General features: G+C 44.1%; 1 protein-coding gene across 17 annotated transcripts; it reads left to right on the plus strand.

Moving 5' to 3' along the window:
• Positions 1 to 1,737: 1,737 nt before the first annotated feature.
• Positions 1,738 to 6,773, plus strand: LOC109780271 (uncharacterized). 17 transcript variants are annotated; one of them, XM_073504892.1, is made up of 11 exons: positions 1,828 to 2,123; positions 2,265 to 2,455; positions 3,136 to 3,400; positions 3,504 to 4,333; positions 4,419 to 4,489; positions 4,569 to 4,683; positions 4,773 to 4,847; positions 4,934 to 5,184; positions 5,272 to 5,317; positions 5,419 to 5,512; positions 5,865 to 6,773. In XM_073504892.1, the coding sequence occupies exons 5-8, from the start codon at positions 4,469 to 4,471 to the stop codon at positions 5,056 to 5,058; spliced, it is 336 nt and encodes a 111-aa protein (XP_073360993.1). In that variant the 5' UTR covers positions 1,828 to 2,123; positions 2,265 to 2,455; positions 3,136 to 3,400; positions 3,504 to 4,333; positions 4,419 to 4,468; the 3' UTR covers positions 5,059 to 5,184; positions 5,272 to 5,317; positions 5,419 to 5,512; positions 5,865 to 6,773. The 17 variants fall into 17 exon arrangements, with proteins under 17 accessions (XP_073360989.1, XP_073360993.1, XP_073360996.1 ...); XM_073504880.1 differs by having other exon boundaries at positions 1,833 to 2,123; positions 2,265 to 2,492; XM_073504895.1 differs by having other exon boundaries at positions 2,265 to 2,492; positions 3,504 to 4,489; positions 4,954 to 5,184.
• Positions 6,774 to 19,281: the final 12,508 nt, after the last annotated feature.

Genomic DNA, 19,281 nt, shown 5'->3' on the forward strand with positions numbered 1-19,281 from the left:
TTACCTTGGGGTGCCTTGGGCATCCCCATGCTTAGGCTCTTACCACTCCTTATTCCATAATCCATCAAATCTTTACCCAAAACTTGAAAACTTCACAACACAAAACTCAACAGAAAATCTCATGAGTTCCGTTAGCGAGATAAAATAAACCACCACTTTAAGGTACTGTAATGAACTCATTCTTTATTTATATTGGTGTTAAACCTACTGTATTCCAACTTCTCTATGGTTCATACCCCCCGATACTAGCCATAGATTCATCAAAATAAGCAAACAACACACGAAAAATAGAATCTGTCAAAAACAGAACAGTCTGTAGTAATCTGTATCAAACGCAAACTTATCTAACTCTAAAATTCAACCAAAATAGGACGACCTAGATAATTTTATTATTGATCTACTGCAATTGGAATCAGTATTTTATCACGTTCTGGTGATTTTTAACAGTTGTTTTCATGAGCAGAAAGTTTCTGATTTTTTCAGCAAGATCAAATAACTATCATCCAAGAAAATCCTATAGGTTTCACTTGGCACAAACACTAATTAAAACACAAAACCACATCTAACCATAGGATAGATGAATTATTTATTACTAAACAGAAACAAAAAGCAAGGAACAAAAATAAAATTGGGTTGCCTCCCAACAAGCGCTGTCGTTTAAAGCCCTAAGCTAGGCATTGAGATTTCGATGATGCTCACATGAAAGACAAGAATTGAAGCGCAAAGAAAGCATCATGAAACACGTGACAAACACATCTAAGTCTAACATACCTCCTATGCATAGGCATTTTATAGAAAAACAAAATTAGCAAGACAAGCAAGATCTAGCATATGCAAGGAAGAAGAAAGAAACAATAGTAATCTCAACATAACGAGAGGAAATTTAGTGACATGAAAATTTCTACAACCATATTTTCCTCTCTCATAATAATTACATGTAGGATTATAAGAAAATTCAGCAATATAGATATCACAAAACATATTCTTAACACGATCCACATGTATGCAAAGTTGTCACTCTTCCAAAATAGTGGCATTAACATTAACTAAAGTCATGACCTCTCCAAACCCACTTTTATCAAAAAAATTATAAGATTGAACATTCTCCAAATATGTGGGATCTAAAGTTGACACTCTTCCAAACCCACTTTCAATATTATTGCAAACACTATTATCAATCTCATATTCATCATGGGGCTTAAATAAATGTTCAAGATCATAAGAAGAATCACCCCAATCATGATCATTGCAACAAGTAGTAGACATAGCAAAACTAGCATCCCCAAGCTTAGGGTTTTCCATATTATTAGCACAATTGACTTCAAGAGAATTTATAATAACATCATTGCAATCACGCTTTTCATCAAAGAAACTATCAAGTATGGGCGCAATAGCAACGATCTCATGTTTAACATAAGGAACTATAGCAAATTCGTCTTCAGAAATATTGGCATCATGGCCACAAGAATAGAAAGCATCATGTGCATCAAGGGAAATTTCAATCAAATCATCGGAATCATCATTATCTATAGATTCATGCATATCATTATTTTCTTCCAAAGCAACGGTCATTCTCTCAATAAATTCTTTCACATAGACATTATGAGCATAGTTTTCATAGGAATATTTAAGTATGTCAAAACTTTCAGATTCGTAGAGAGTAATATCATATTTTTCAATTAAAGAAGCAACTTCATAAGCACCCTTAAAAGCAACAAATTCTTCAATTTGCTCGATATCATAGTAACTATAAACAGGACGTGGTTGTTCTGGTCGCGAGCACATGTGCTCCTGTTATCAGGACGGCTCGATGGGGCTTGGAGATTTGTGGCTCGCCAGCTGTTCGTTCCTTTTTAATTCACGCGAGGAAGGAATACCGTATGGGGCTGCGGCGTACGAACCGCCGGTGATGGAGGCCGCGGTTGGGGGCTGTGACGGGAGATTCCCTGAGCCGTGGCTCGGGTCTGCCTTCTACTCCCGATCCGTGGCTCAAGAGGTCTCTCCCACCCGTGGCCCTGTTTTCTTGCATCGCCATTGACGCCCACTGAGATCTGCGGCGGAAGGAATACACGGTGGCGATCCCCGGAGGCCGGGATGGAGTTCCTCATGCAACCGATTAGGAGGTAAACCAAATCCCCTGCCCGGTCCCCCCCCCCCCCCCCCAACCCCCCCCCCCCCCCCCCCCTCCCCGTCTCAAGAGAGTTCCTGCTTGTGGATTCTGCAATGGATCCGTGCCTCTGATCCATGGATTTGGTGGACTGCAGGACCGTGGTGATGAAAGAGGTGAACGACAACGAGCTACCATTGGAGCCGCAGCTCTACCCAGCTTTGGCGACAGGAACCGAAGAACTGCCCCCAATGGCCACCGGTAGCATTGGCGGGCAGATATGTGCGGCGGATGTGGTAGCCGGAGCCGAGGGGGATGATGAACCGCAAGCATCTGAGCAATCTATAGGTCAAATTGATCCAAAAACTCCTGGCTGGTCTCGCAAGTAATCTATTGGCTAATGGTGTTTGTCCGCTTTTGAGTGTACTATACAAATTCCACAGTCTAACTTGTGTGCCGTCAGGCCAGTTTAGTAGCAGGCTGTATATGATTTTTTTTGGAATGAGTAGATAATGGGAAAATTGGAATAGTTGTATACAACATTTTTTGGAAACGCTTGTGTTCCCTCTTAGGCAGTACTTTGCAAACTAGCAGGAATAGATGGTTAACAGAAAGCATATCAGTGTTAGTATTTCTTTATGGATACTGGATTCTGATAGTAGGGGATAGATAGCGGAAATGAGCTGGAAACTATTAGTTAGAAACTTAGATCATGGAATACAGGGAAAGTAAGAATATAAGTTAGAGCGTGGACTAAAAGGCGGGCTTGTTTGACATGGTGAATAAAAATTGGTCATTCATGAAACACGAGAGAGCAAAGCAGTCCTATATCAGGATACCAAAATTTAGTTGGGAAGGTTTCTGATATGCAGCTTGAGGGGAACAAAACAATGCTAGGGGTCGTGGCTTGTGGATAAAGCGAAAGAATGTGAGATCGAAAAGGATGGTCCACTGAATGTAGAAAGAAAATAGCATCAATCAGTTTGTTCAGCAAGACATGCATGACAGATTGAGTAATCAAACTGCAGGGTCAGAATTGGAGCTGTTGCTCCGGAGAGGGCACCTTGCCATGGACGGCCCAGCGCCCTTGAGAAGACAATTCACGGATTCACTCAGAAGCGAGGTGACATTGTAATTGTGCCTGCATTGGGCACAAGCTTTGATACACTCGGTGAAGCCTATGATTTCTACAACCTTTACTCGTGGGAGAAGGGGTTTGGAATAAGGTACGGGAAGAGTAGACTGAATGTGGAGAGTACAAAGGGCATGCAAGAAACTGTTTGTGGTTGTGCGGTACGCATTGATATAACCTTCCTGGACTGATTTGTATTCAGCAGTTTGCCCCTGGATTTTGTTAAACCTGACACGTGGTACTTGTTTGATTATGATTTTACAGGGAAAAGCTGGAGTTGAGAACAGTAGAGCTTGCCGATGCGAGTGCCCTGCACTGATAATGTTGCTCCGTTCAAAGGACAATGGTTGGTACATAGCTGAGCATCACGAGCATCACAGCCTTCACACAAGCACATCACTGTCTACGACATGGGCAGACAATACACTGGCCTTCACACAAGCACATCGACGTCTACAACAGAGACTTGGTTGAGCAATTGCATCAGAACAATGTGAATCTAGCCAAAGTATATAGCATTGTCGGAAGTTTTTTTTGGCTCAATGGAGAAGGTGCCTTTCACAAAACGAGCTCTGAAGAATTTGTGTGGTAAAATCAGCAGAGAGCAAAGCAGAAGATGATGCGAGGAAAACTATGGAGGTTTTCGCAGAACTCGGCTCAAGATATCCACACTTCACCTATCGTGTACAAGCGGACAAGGATGATCGGATAACAACTTTGATGTGGGCAAAAGGGAGCAGCAGGTTGCAGTACACATTCTTTGGAGATGTTGTCAGCTTCGACGTGACATACAGAGGTGTGAATAATCATTTTCAGAGCATCTTCCTGGCTGGGGTTTTGGTCCATGATGAGAAGGTGGAGACATATTTGAGTGGGTTTTCAGTTTTCACAAAGTTCATCTGGATGATGGGAGGGAGTGCACCAAAAACAATTCTAACAGGTCTGAAGCGGAAGAATAAAACCATTTGTGTAACTGGCTGTACTTCGGCGCTGCAAACCGTAGATCAAATCTAATTCCAAGGATCTCTGCGTATAGTTCTCTAATGGTGAAGAAATTAATCCAAATGTTAAGAGATAACCCAGGGTTCTGTAGGGTAAGCACCACTACTAGTGTGGTTTAAAAAAATGAGTGGTTGGGTGAGATACTAACATGGTTGAGGACTGGATGTGAAAATGCAGACTAGGCCCGGGGTTACATGGACTCGTGACATTAGGAATTGCATCCTCTGATGGCGGATAATGCATGCACAGTCAGTGTGTTCGCCTTAGATGTACGTTAGTCTCAGTTTGTCTAATTCCGGTACTAACTAATTGTAATCTTGATACCAGCTTTTTTGGAGCCCCCCAGCTGATATTCCTCGGACTGACATGGCAAACATTGATAGTGTTGCAAACATGGCAAATACTGAGCCCAAGCAGCAGCCCCACGGCACGGGTGATATGGGTTAGTACAAGCAAATGAATCTTGATGCATATTTGAATATGACTTCTTCAGTTAAATTCATTAGTAACGTGTGCCATCTATCTATGCAGATGTGGTGCCAAATGCTGAACAAGAGACTGTCAAAACGGAACGTGAGCAAACTATGTTAGCACCCCAAGCCAACAGTAAGTTCCTATTATATAATCCTCACGCGTCAGAGGGTAACTTTTTTTTATTTTGTAACTTTGTTGCTTGTGTACAATTTCTGTAGATGTGAATCATGTGATGCAGAGAATGGAAGTGGAGCCTGAGCGTGGAGTTTGCATAGATGTAACTGGCAAGGAGGCACTCCGTCGCAGGCCAAGATTTCAAATTGCTCCAAACGATAAGGGATAGGGTCCAATGGAGGAAAGTGATCTAGAGTCTTCGGACAGTGATGAAGACATGCCAACCAGGTTTGCTAGGATATCTAGGAAGATGCAAGAGTGTTAAGGCAGCATGAAAGAGTCCAACAAATGAATGGTATGCACTTGTGCTGGTCATTCGTATAAGCCAGTAATTTCAGTGACGAATTTTGCTGGCTTAATAGTTTGTGGTTTTCTCGTCCAGGTAACCGGCAAGAAGGGTTCCCGTCATAAGTGTCAAAGTGTGCGAGGTGCGTGTCCGATGTGGAGCAGAAAGTGATTTACTAAAATTCAATTTCTGCAGTGAAAAGTGATGTGTGGTTAACACTAACAAAACTGGTTCTGTGGACAGGGGTTGAAGTTTCAATGCCCCAATTGCAACAGTGGAACCTGAATATTTACATGTAGTTGAACCTTACATCATTCATATGCAAGTCCAGCAGCAGGTATGGTGAAAAAGAGAGAGAATAAGTTTGCACCGAATACAAGAGGCACATCATGATTGTAGTGTGTGTGTGTGTGGTACAAAAATATATGTGTACATGCTGAGCTGATTACTCCCTCAAATGTAAATGATGAACTGCAGGAGTTGTAGCTTGTAAGCACACATGAACCAGAGCGTGCAGGCAGCAGGAAAATAATAATAATAAACGCTGTCGTGGGAACTGATTTATTGGTGCTGATTGATTTCCATTAGTCACAGATTACATGCCACAGCACATTTGATCTTTACTAGTACATCACACCACGTGGCTTAATAAACAAAACAGAGCTTAACTAACCATACGAACGTGGCAGGACACCAAATTTGATCTTCGGTACGACAGGACACCACAAGTGGTTTGACTAGCAAAATCACGAGGCTTGCGCTAAGACAGAGTACAGATTGAGAGACCAACTCATCCACGTGATGGTCCGGTAAGATTGTGTGCGCAACAGTAAATTAGACAGCCGCTGATACGTCTTCAATGTATTTATAATTTATGAAGTATTCATACTATTATATTATTCTTTTAGGATATTTTATATGCATTTATATGCTATTTTATATGATTTTTGGGACTAACCTATTAACCTAGAGCGCAGTGCCAGTTTCTGTTTTTTCCTTGTTTTTAAGTTTTGCAGAAAAGGAAAATCAAACGGAGTCCAATTGACGTGCCAATTTTTGATGATTTTTTCTGGACCAAAAGAAGCCCCCGGAGTAAAAGAGTTGGGACAGGAGAGTCCGGGGCTGGCCACGAGGGTGGGGGGCGCGCCCACCCCCTTGGGCGTGGGCCCCTGCCTCGTGGACAACCCGGAGACCCCCCTGATGTGAGACCTACGCCAAAAAATCCTATAAATACTGAAACCTCCAGAAAGCAGAATAGATCAGGAGTTCCGCCGCCGCAAGTCTCTATAGCCACCACAAACCAATCGGGACCCTGCTCCGGCACCCTGCCAGAGGGGGGATCCCTCACCGGTGGCCATCTTCATCATCCCGGCGCGCGCTCTCCATGACGAGGAGGGAGTAGTTCACCCTCGGGGCTGAGGGTATGTACCTGTAGCTATGTGTTTGATCTCTCCCTCTTGTGTTCTTGATTTGCCACGATCTTGATGTATCGCGAGCTTTGCTATTATAGTTGGATCTTATAATGTTTCTCCCCCTCTACTCTCTTGTAATGGATTGAGTTTTCCCTTTGAAGTTATCTTATCGGATTGAGTCTTTAAGGATTTGAGAACACTTGATGTATATCTTGCCATGCTTATCTGTGGTGACAATGGGATATTCACGTGATCCACTTGATGTATGTTTTGGTGATCAACTTGCGGGTTTCGCCCATGAACCTATGCATAGGGGTTGGCACACGTTTTCGTCTTGACTCTCCGGTAGAAACTTTGGGGCACTCTTTGAAGTTCTTTGTGTTGGTTGAATAGATGAATCTGAGATTGTGTGATGCATATCGTATAATCATACCCACGGATACTTGAGGTGACATTGGAGTATCTAGGTGACATTAGGGTTTTGGTTGATTTGTGTCTTAAGGTGTTATTCTAGTATGAACTCTATGATAGATCGAACGAAAAGAATAGCTTCATGTTATTTTACTACGGACTCTTGAATAGATCGATCAGAAAGGATAACTTTGAGGTGGTTTCGTACCCTACCATAATATCTTCATTTGTTCTCCGCTATTAGTGACTTTGGAGTGACTCTTTGTTGCATGTTGAGGGATAGTTATATGATCCAATTATGTTATTATTGTTGAGAGAACTTGCACTAGTGAAAGTATGAACCCTAGGCCTTGTTTCAACGCATTGCAATACCGTTTACGCTCACTTTTACCACTTGTTACCTTGCTGTTTTTATATTTTCAGATTACAAAAACCTATATCTACCATCCATATTGCACTTGTATCACCATCTCTTCGCCGAACTAGTGCACCTATACAATTTACCATTTTATTGGGAGTTTTGGGGACACAAGAGACTCTTTGTTATTTGGTTGCAGGGTTGTTTGAAATCGACCATCTTCAACCTACGCCTCCCACGGATTGATAAACCTTAGGTCATCCACTTGAGGGAAATTTGTTACTGTCCTACAAACCTCTGCACTTGGAGGCCCAACAACTTCTACAAGAAGAAGGTTGCATAGTAGACATCAGCCGCCGCCGTTGTTGGTCCAGAATCCGAGTCGTAATAGCCCACCCCGTTGTAGATCGGCTGAGCCGGAGCCCAGGTAGCTCACGGCGTTGGGCAGAAGTGGGCCAGTTGGATTGTTCATTTAATCACATACGGGTGGAATACCTGGGCCGATACCAGTGGGATTGTGGATCTCGAAGATGACGGGCGGGAGGGATACCGCGCTCACTTGTGCTCGCGCACAGAAGAGCACTTTCGCTATAAACACCCTTTGCATAAGAAGATAAGATTCATTATCATTAAACTCACATAGGTAGGGAAGGTGTTTTTAGGGTTCTTAGAGCAACAAGTAAAATCATAAATTTCACAAAGATTCCAAGCATAACACAACAATCTGTTTATTTGATCCCATAAGAGTCTCCCTTTTTCAGACAAACGGTGATGCATAAAATGAGCATGCTCATCTAAAGGTTTCCCATCAACTAGACTAGTTGGGGTTTCAGCACGAGCGCATAAGGATCGAAGATGATCCAAGTAGAACACTTTAAGTGGGTCCATATCAATAGATTTTTAGCAAGCAAAGATAGAAGCAAATAGAAGGCACATGGAAACACAACCAAAGATACATACGGGAGGAAGGCGAACGGAAAGGGCGAATAAAACGGCAAAGGTGAAGTGGGGGAGAGGAAAACGAGAGGCAAATGGCAAATAATGTAATGTGAGGGATAAGAGTTTGTGATGGGTACTTGGTATGTCTTGACTTGTGCGTAGACTCCCCGGCAACGGCGCCAGAAATCCTTCTTGCTACCTCTTGAGCACTGCGTTGGTTTTCCCTTGAAGAGGAAAGGGTGATGCAGCAAAGTAGCGTAAGTATTTCCCTCAGTTTTTGAGAACCAAGGTATCAATTCAGTAGGAGGCTACACGCAAATCCCTCGTACCTGCACAAACAAATAAGAACCTTGCAACCAATGCGATAAAGGGGTTGTCAATCCCTTCACGACCACTTGCAAAAGTGAGATCTGATAGAGATAATAAGATAAATATTTTTGGTATTTTTGTTGTATAGATTGAAAAGTTAAAGATTGCAAAATAAACGGCGCCAGAAATCGCTAGTTGTTGGAAGATTAATATGATGGAAAATAGACCCGGGGGCCATAGGTTTCACTAGTGGCTTCTCTCAAGATAGCATAAATATTACAGTGGGTGAACAAATCACTGTTGAGCAATTGATAGAAAAGTGCATAGTTATGAGAATATCTAGGCATGATCATGTATATAGGCATCACGTCTGCGACAAGTAGATCGAAACGATTCTGCATGTACTACTATTACTCCACACATCGACCGCTATCCAGCATGCATCTAGAGTATTAAGTTCATAAGAACAGAGTAACGCATTAGGCAAGATGACATGATGTAGAGGGAGAAAATCAAGCAATATGATATAAACCCCATCTTTTTATCCTCGCTGGCAACAATACAATACATGTTGGTTCCCTTCCTGTCACTGGGATCGAACACCGCAAGATTGAACCCAAAGCTAAGCACATCTCCCATTGCAAGAAAGATCAATCTAGTAGGCCAAACCAAACTGATAATTCGAAGAGACTTGCAAAGATAACAAATCATACATAAAAGAATTCAGAGGAGATTCAAATATTGTTCATAGATAATCTTGATCATAAACCCACAATTCATCGGATCTCGACAAACACACCGCAAAAAGAATTACATCGAATAGATCTCCAAGAAGATCAAGGAGAACTTTGTATTGAGATCCAAAGAGAGAGAAGAAGCCATCTAGCTAATAACTATGGACCCGAAGGTCTGAGGTAAACTACTCACACATCACCGGAGAGGCTATGGTGTTGATGTAGAAGCCCTCCGTGATCGATTCCCCCTCCGGCGGAGCGCCGGAAAAGGCCCCAAGATGGGATCTCACGGGTACAGAAGGTTGCGGCGGTGGAAATAGGGTTTCATGGTGCTCTCGGATGTTCACGGGGTATATGAGTATATATAGGCGAAAGAAGTCGGTTGGGGGAGCCACGAGGGGCCCACGAGGGTGGGGGCGCGCCTCCCTACCTCGTGGCCGCCTCGTTGCTTCCTTGACGTCCACGCAAAGTCTCCTGGATTGCGTTTGTTCCAAAAATCACTCTCCCGAAGGTTTCATTCCGTTTGGATTCCGTTTGATATTCCTTTTCTGCGAAACACTGAAATAAGCAAAAAACAGCAATTTGGACTGGGCCTCCGGTTAGTAGGTTAGTCCCAAAAATAATATAAAAGTGTATAATAAAGCTCATTAAACATCCAAAATAGATAATATAATAGCACGGAACAATAAAAAATTATACGTTGGAGACGTATCAATCACCTAGATGGATCTTGCGTGTGCGTAGGAATTTTTTGAAATAACTGCGTTCCGCAACAGTGGTATCCGAGCCAGGTCTATGAGTAGATGTTATATGCACGAGTAGAACACAAAGAGTTGTGGGCGATAATAGTCATACTGCTTACCAACATGTCATACTCTGATTCGGCGGTATTGTTGGATGAAGCGGCCCGGACCGACATTACGCCTACGCTTACGCGAGACTGGTTCTCCCGACGTGCTTTGCACATAAGTGGCTGGCGGGTGTCAGTTTCTCCAACTTTAGTTGAATCGAGTGTGACTACGCCCGGTCCTTGTTGAAAGTTAAAACAGCACACTTGACAAAAAATCGTTGTGGTTTTGATGCGTAGGTAAGAACGGTTCTTGCTCAGCCCGTAGCAGCCACGTAAAACTTGCAACAACAAAGTAGAGGACGTCTAACTTGTTTTTGCAGGGGCATGTTGTGATGTGATATAGTCAAGACATGATGCTAAATTTTATTGTATGAGATGATCATGTTTTGTAATAGAGTTATCGGCAACTGGCAGGAGCCATATGGTTGTCGCTTTATTCTATGCAATGCAATCACCCTGTAATTATTTTTACTTTATCACTAAGCGGTAGCGATAGTCGTAGAAGCAATAGTTGGCGAGACGACAACGATGCTACGACGGAGATCAAGGTGTCGCGCCGGTGACGATGGAGATCAAAGGCACAGATGATGACGGCCATATCATATCACTCATATTGATTGCATGTGATGTTTATCCTTTATGCATCTTATTTTGCTTAGTTCGGCGGTAGCATTATAAGATGATCTCTCACTAAATTTCAAGGTACAAGTGTTCTCCCTGAGTATGCACCGTTGCAAAAGTTCATCGTGCCGAGATACCACGTGATGATCGGGTGTGACAAGCTCTACGTTCACATACAATGGGTGCAAGCCAGATTTGCACACGCAGAATACTCGGGTTAAACTCGACGAGCCTAGCATATGCAGATATGGCCTCGGAACACTAAGACCGAAAGGTCGAGCGTGAATCATATAGTAGATATGATCAACATAGTGATGTTCACCATTGAAAACTACTCCATCTCACATGATGATCGGATATGGTTTAGTTGATTTGGATCACGTTATCACTTAGATGATTAGAGGGATGTCTATCTAAGTGGGAGTTCTTAAGTAATATGATTAATTGAACTTTAATTTATCATGAACTTAGTACCTGATAGTATTTTGCATGTCCATGTTGTTGTAGATCAATGGCCCGTGCTACTGCTCCTTTGAATTTTAATGCGTTCCTAGAGAAAGCTAAGTTGAAAGATGATGGTAGAAACTACACGGACTGGGTCTGTAACTTGAGGATTGTCCTCATTGCTGCACAGAAGAATTACGTCCTGGAAGCACCGCTAGGTGCCAGGCCTACTGCAGATGCTGCTGATGACGTTAAGAACGTCTGGCAAAGCAAAGCTGATGACTACTCGATAGTTCAATGTGCCATGATTTACGGCTTAGAACCGGGACTTCAACATCGTTTTGAACGTCATGGAGCATATGAGATGTTCCAGGAGTTGAAGTTAATATTTCAAGCAAATGCCCGGATTGAGAGATATGAAGTCTCCAATAAGTTCTACAGCTGCAAAATGGAGGAGAATAGTTCTGTCAGTGAACATATACTCAGAATGTCTGGGTACCACAACCACTTGACTCAGCTGGGAGTTAATCTTCCTGATGATAGTGTCATTGACAGAGTTCTTCAATCACTGCCACCATGCTACAAGAGCTTCGTGATGAACTTTAACATGCAAGGGATGGATAAGACGATTCCCGAGCTCTTCGCAATGCTAAAGGCTGCGGAGATAGAAATCAAGAAGCAGCATCAAGTGTTGATGGTCAACAAGACCACCAGTTTTAAGAAAAAGGGTAAAGGGAAGAAGGGGAACTTCAAGAAGAACGGCAAGCAAGTTGCTGCTCAAGTGAAGAAGCCCAAGTTTGGACCTAAGCCTGAGACTGAGTGCTTCTACTGCAAAGGCACTGGTCACTGGAAGCGGAACTGCCCCAAGTATTTGGCGGATAAGAAGGATGGCAAGGTGAACAAAGGTATATGTGATATACATGTTATTGATGTGTACCTTACTAATGCTCGCACTAATGCCTGGGTATTTGTTACTGGTTCTGTTGCTAATATTTGCAACTCGAAACAGGGACTACGGATTAAGCAAAGATTGGCTAAGGACGAGGTGACGATGCGCGTGGGAAATGGTTCCAAAGTCGATGTGATCGCCGTCGGCACGCTACCTCTACATCGACCTTCGGGATTAGTTTTAGACCTGAATAATTGTTATTTGGTGCCAGCGTTAAGCATGAACATTATATCTGGATCTTGTTTGATGCTAGACGATTATTCATTTGAATCAGAGAATAATGGTTGTTCTATTTATATGAGTAATATCTTTTATGGTCATGCACCCTTGAAGAGTGCTCTATTTTTGTTGAATCTCGATAGTAGTGACACACATATTCATAATATTGAAGCCAAAAGATGCAGAGTTGATAATGATAGTGCAACTTATTTGTGGCACTACCGTTTGGGTCATATTGGTGTAAAGCGCATGAAGAAACTCCATTCTGATGGACTTTTGGAATCACTTGATTATGAATCACTTCGTACTTGTGAACCATGCCTCATGGGCAAGATGACTAAAACTCCGTTCTCCGGAACAATGGAGCGAGCAACAGATTTATTGGAAATCATATGTACTGATGTATGTAGTCCGATGAACATTGAGGCTCGTGGCGGGTATCGTTATTTTCTGACCTTCACAGATGATTTGAGCAGATGTGGGTATATCTACTTGATGAAACATAAGTCTGAAACATTTAAAAAGTTCAAAGAATTTTAGAGTGAAGTGGAAAATCATCGTAACAAGAAAATAAAGTTTCTACGATCTGATCATGGAGGAGAATATTTGAGTTACGAGTTTGGTCTTCATTTGAAACAATGTGGAATAGTTCCGCAACTCACGCCATCCGGAACACCACAACGTAATGGTGTGTCCGAACATCGTAATCGTACTTTATTAGATATGGTGCGATCTATGATGTCTCTTACTGATTTACCACTATCGTTTTGGGGTTATGCTGTAGAGACAGCTGCATTCACGTTAAATAGGGCACCATCTAATTCCGTTGAGACGACACCTTATGAACTGTGGTTTGGCAAGAAACCCAAGTTGTCGTTTCTTAAAGTTTGGGGCTGCGATGCTTATGTGAAAAAGCTTCAACCTGATAAGCTCTAACCCAAATCGGAGAAATGTGTCTTCATAGGATACCCAAAGGAGACTGTTGGGTATACCTTCTATCACAGATCCGAAGGCAAGACATTCGTTGCTAAGAATGGATCCTTTCTAGAGAAGGATTTTCTCTCGAAAGAAGTGAGTGGGAGGAAGGTAGAACTTGATGAGGTAACTGTACCTGCTCCCTTATTGGAAAGTAGTTCATCACAGAAATCAGTTCCTGTGACTACTACACAAATTAGTGAGGAAGCTAATGATGATGATCATGTAACTTCAAATCAAGTTACTATTGAACCTCGTAGGTCAACCAGAGTAAGATCCACACGAGAGTGGTACGGTAATCCAGTTTTGGAGGTCATGTTACTTGACCATGACGAACCTACGAACTATGAGGAAGTGATGATGAGCCCAGATTCCGTGAAATGGCTTGAGGCCATGAAATCTGAGATGTGATCCATGTATGAGAACAAAGTGTGGACTTTAGTTGACTTGCCCGATGATCGGCAAGCCATCGAGAATAAATGGATCTTCAAGAAGAAGACTGACGCTGACGGTAATGTTACTGTCTAATAAGCTCGACTTGTTGCAAAAGGTTTTCGACAAGTTCAAGGAGTTGACTACGATGAGACCTTCTCACCCGTAGCGATGCTTAAGTCCGTCCGAATCATGTTAGCAATTGCTGCATTTTATGATTATGAAATTTGGCAAATGGATGTAAAGACTGCATTCCTGAATGGATTTCTGGAAGAAGAGTTGTATATGATGCAACCCGAAGGTTTTATCAATCCAAAGGATGCTAACAAAGTGTGCAAGCTCCAGCGATCCATTTATGGACTGGCGCAAGCATCTCGGAGTTGGAATAAACGTTTTGATAGTGTGATCTAAGCATATGGTTTTATACAGACTTTTGGAGAAGCCTGTATTTACAAGAAAGTGAGTGGGAGCTCTGTAGCATTTCTAATATTATGTGTGGATGACATATTGTTGATTGGAAATGATATAGAATTTCTGGATAGCATAAAAGGATGCTTGAATAAGAGTTTTTCAATGAAATACCTCGGTGAAGCTGCTTATATATCGGGCATCAAGATCTATAGAGATAGATCAAGACGCTTAATTGGACTTTCACAAAGCACATACTGTTGTAGGATGAAACCCTAGGGGGGATCTTTTCACACTTGGAGGGGGAAAAGGAGGAAGAAAACTCAAGAACACAAGGCACAAATCACTCAAACAAACCCAAATATCACATCCACTAGAGTAGCATACATGAGATCCACAAGATTACATGAACAATTCAAGGAAAATAGCACTAGGTAAGTTCTTCCCACTAGGTGAGGTCTTGATCTTGATCTCCTTCAAGAGGAGGGCTTGATAATCCCAAGGATTCTTCCCAAAGAGGGGTCTTGATCTCCAAGAGGAGGAGGATACAAGGAGCAAAGCTCTCTTTGGTGTTCTAAAATACTTTGCTAACCCATAAATGACCTAGGAGATAGATACTTATAGTCTAGGGACGGACTAGGAGGGGGAGAGGGGTTACATGGGCAAAACCCAAAAAAACACGAGCTGTCCCGGAGGGGTCCGGGCACCCGGGGCACTTGGGGCCGGGCACCCGGCCTACACAGAGGTGCGGCTGGGAGAGGCCGGGCACCCGAGGGCCCAAGGCCCGGGCACCCGGGGGTGCAGCAGGAGGTCGGCTGGGGCGTGGGCCGGGCACCCGGGGCCTCAAGCCCGGGCACCCGGGGTGGCACCCAGCGGCTGGCGGGGCGACGGCCGGGCACCCGAGGGCCCAAGTCCCGGGCACCCGGGGAGGGGTGGCAGGCGGCTGGCGAGGGGCCCGGGCACCCGGAGCCCAAGTGGCCGGGCACCCGGGGCGGGTGTAGCAGCGCCCAGGGGAGGAGGGACCGCGCACCCGGTGTTGGGGGGCCGGGCAACCGGGGTGTCCAGGGGGTTTCGCCTCCTTGCTCTCTTCTTCACTCTTCTCCTTCTTCTCTTCTTTCCCTTGCTCCGTGGTCGCTAGAGTCTCCTTCCTCTCCTTCTCACGGTCATCTTCCTCGTACCTAAGAATGAACAATGTTTCCGTTTGAGGTAGAATCCAATTCTCACATGAATCCAAATGAGACTTGAGTAGGAAAGAGTTCACCTCGTTCTCGATGTTGCGTGCGCGTGCTCTTGTCATTGGCCCTCTTGGTGCTTGCGGTGGTGATGGAGTGTCGGTGCGGGTAGTCGAGGGATGCTCCGCATCACATACCTTGATAAAGTTTTGAAGAAGTTCAAAATGGATCAAGCAAAGAAAGGGTTCTTGCCTGTGTTACAAGGTGTGAAGTTGAGTCAGACTCAATGCCCGACCACTGCAGAAGATAGAGAGAAAATGAAGGTCATTCCCTATGCTTCAGCCATAGGTTCTATCATGTATGCAATGTTGTGTACCAGACCTGATGTGTGCCTTACTATTAGTTTTAGCAGGGAGGTACCAAAGTAATCCAGGAGTGGATCACTGGACAGCGGTGAAGAACATCCTGAAATACCTGAAAAGGACTAAGGATATGTTTCTCGTTTATGGAGGTGACAAAGAGCTCGTCGTAAATGGTTACGTCGATGCAAGCTTTGACACTGATCCGGATGACTCTAAGTCACAAACCGGATACGTATTTATATTGAACGGTGGAGTTGTAAGTTGGTGCAGTTCTAAGCAAAGCGTCGTGGCGGGATCTACGTGTGAAGCGGAGTACATAGCTGCTTTGGAAGCAGCAAATGAAGGAGTCTGGATGAAGGAGTTCATATCCGATCTAGGTGTCATACCTAGTGCATCGGGTCCAATGAAAATCTTTTGTGACAATACTGGTGCAATTGCCTTGGCAAAGGAATCCAGATTTCACAAGAGAACCAGGCACATCAAGAGACACTTCAATTCCATCCGCGATCAAGTCAAGGAGGGAGACATAGAGATTTGTAAGATACATACGGATCTAAATGTTGCAGACCCCGTTGACTAAGCCTCTCTCACGAGCAAAACATGATCAGCATCAAGACTCCATGGGTGTTAGAATCATTCTGTGTAATCTAGATTATTGACTCTAGTGCAAGTGGGAGACTGAAGGAAATATGCCCTAGAGGCAATAATAAAGTTGTTATTTATATTTCCTTATATCATGATAAATGTTTATTATTCATGCTAGAATTGTATTAACCGGAAACTTAATACATGTGTGAATACATAGACAAACAGAGTGTCACTAGTATGCCTCTACTTGACTAGCTCGTTGAATCAAAGATGGTTAAGTTTCCTAGCCATAGACATGAGTTGTCATTTGATTAACGGGATCACATCATTATAGAATGATGTGATTGACTTGACCCACCTGTTAGCTTAGCACGATGATCGTTGAGTTTGTTCCTATTGCTTTCTTCATGACTTATACAAGTTCCTATGACTATGAGATTATGCAACTCCCAAATACCGGAGGAACACTTTGTGTGCTATCAAACGTCACAACGTAACCGGGTGATTATAAAGATGCTCTACAGGTGTCTCCAATGGTGTTTGTTGAGTTGGCATAAATCGAGATTGGGATTTGTCACTCCGATTGTCGGAGAGGTATCTCTAGGCCCTCTCGGTAATGCACATCACTATAAGCCTTGCAAGCAATGTGACTAATGAGTTAGTTGCGGGATGATGCATTACGAAACGAGTAAAGAGACTTGCCGGTAACGAGATTGAACTAGGTATTGAGATACCGACGATCGAATCTCGGGCAAGTAACATACCGATGACAAAGAGAACAACGTATGTTGTTATGCGGTTTGACCGATAAAGATCTTCGTAGAATATGTAGGAACCGATATGAGCATCCAGGTTCCGCTATTGGTTATTGACCAGAGACGAGTCTCGGTCATGTCTACATAGTTCTCGAACCCGTAGGGTCCGCACGCTTAATGTTCGATGACGATTAGTATTATGAGTTTATGTGTTTTGATGTACCGAAGGTTGTTCGGAGTCCCGGATGCGATCACGGACATGACGAGGAGTCTTGAAATGGTCGAGACATAAAGATCGATATATTGGAATGCTATGTTTGGACATCGGAATGGTTCCGGATGAGTTCGGGCATTTACCGGAGTACCGGGGGGTTACCGGAACCCCCCGGGGAGTATATGGGCCTTATTGGGCCTTAGTGGGAGAGAGGAGGAGGCGGCCAAGGTGGGGGCGCGCCCCCCCAAGCCCAATCCGAATTGGGGTGGGGGGCCAGCCCCCCTTTTCTTCTCCCTCTCTCCTCCTTCCTTCCTCTCCTACTCCAACTAGGGAAGGGGGAATCCTACTCCCACCGGGAGTAGGACTTCCCCCTTGGGTGCGCCATGAGAGGGCCGGCCCTCCCCTCCTCCACTCCTTTATATACGGGGGAGGGGGCACCCCATAGACACACAAGTTGATTGTTTAGCCGTGTGCGGTGCCCCCCTCCACAGATTTCACCTCGGTCATATCGTTGTAGTGCTTAGGCAAAGTCCTGCGTTGGTAACTTCATCATCACCGTCATCACGCCGTCGTGCTGACGAAGCTCTCCCTCAACCTCAGCTGGACCTAGAATTCGTGGGACGTCACCGAGCTGAACGTGTGCAGATCGTGGAGGTCCCGTACTTTCGGTACTAGGATCGGTCAGATCGTGAAGACGTACGACTACATCAACCGCGTTGTCATAACGCTTCCGCTTCCGGTCTACGAGGGTACGTGGACAACACTCTCCCCTCTCGTTGCTATGCATCACCTAGATGGATCTTGCGTGTGTGTAGGATTTTTTTTAAATTACTGCGTTCCTCAACAACTGAAAACGAAGACAAGCAGAGAGGGGTGGTGGAACGAGGCCGAGGGCTCATCCACGGGGCAGAACAGCAGAATTTGGAGCACTATATGGCATATCCAGGTACCCTCAAAGCTTCGTATGTTCCTCTGACGACTCGCAAGGCATTCGATGCCTAGCGGAGAAGTTCTCCATCACCGCCATATGGCCGATACAGATTCATGCTGCTTGTGTGGAGCTAGGGACACATGGAGACATGCCCTTCCCTCCTGTGCTTTATCTAGGAGCGTGTGGGCTCTCGCACCCGAGGAGCTGGTCGAGAAAATCATCATACACCAAGAGGAAAACGTAAAGGACTGGTTATTTGCTCTACATGAAATACTAGATGCTCCTGAGTTCATTCGTGTTGTGGTAACCATATGGGCAATTTGGGCTGCACGAAGAAAGGCAATTCATGAAGATATCTTTCAGTATCCACACGCTACAACTGCGTTTATTAATAAGTTTCTGTCAGAGTTGGAGATAGTCAACAGAAGGGAGATGCAAGAGGTACCACGGAGAGCTATACGGAGTGCAACTTGGGTACCGCCAAATCAGGGTTGTGTTAAGATCAATGTCGACGGTGCAGTGGCCGTGAGGAGACATGGTGCAGTGGGTGCGGTCTGCAGAGACCAACAGGGCACTTTTCTGGAGGCCTCGGCGATCGTTTTCAAGCACATCACAGATCCTCAAACGCTCAAGGCTCTAGCTATAAGAGAAGCACTCTCCTTAGTGGATGATCTATATGCACGACATATACAAGTTGCCTCTGACTGCAAGGTGGTTGTTGATGATCTGCATCATGGCAAGCTAGCCACTTATGGAGCAGTTCTTCGTGAGATATCGGACCGTTCTTCTAGTTTTTTGTCATATAATATAGGTCATGAATTTAGGAGCTCAAACTATGAAGCTCACAATCTAGCGAAACATTCTCTCTCGCTCGCGGTTGGCCGCCATGTTTGTAGGCCAGCCGGGAGATCTTCATTTTGTCCCTGTAAACACTGTGTTGGTTGGTGTGGGTTGTAACCTTGTAGGGATGTTTGCATCCGCGCAAGCTTTTGTAAATGCTTTTTCTACCTTTTATAAAAGTAA

The sequence above is a fragment of the Aegilops tauschii genome, chromosome 7 (genome assembly GCF_002575655.3).
Source record: "Aegilops tauschii subsp. strangulata cultivar AL8/78 chromosome 7, Aet v6.0, whole genome shotgun sequence".
NCBI lineage: Eukaryota > Viridiplantae > Streptophyta > Magnoliopsida > Poales > Poaceae > Aegilops > Aegilops tauschii.

Bases quoted from the DNA above. Each gene is read 5' to 3' on its own strand.
- LOC109780271 (XM_073504880.1), top strand. From the start codon at position 2,095: ATGGAGTTCCTCATGCAACCGATTAGGAG. The intron at 2,493-3,135 runs GTAATCTATTGG...ATCAAACTGCAG, and splicing joins ACTCCTGGCTGGTCTCGCAA to GGTCAGAATTGGAGCTGTTG. The intron at 3,401-3,503 runs GTACGCATTGAT...ATGATTTTACAG, and splicing joins AAACTGTTTGTGGTTGTGCG to GGAAAAGCTGGAGTTGAGAA.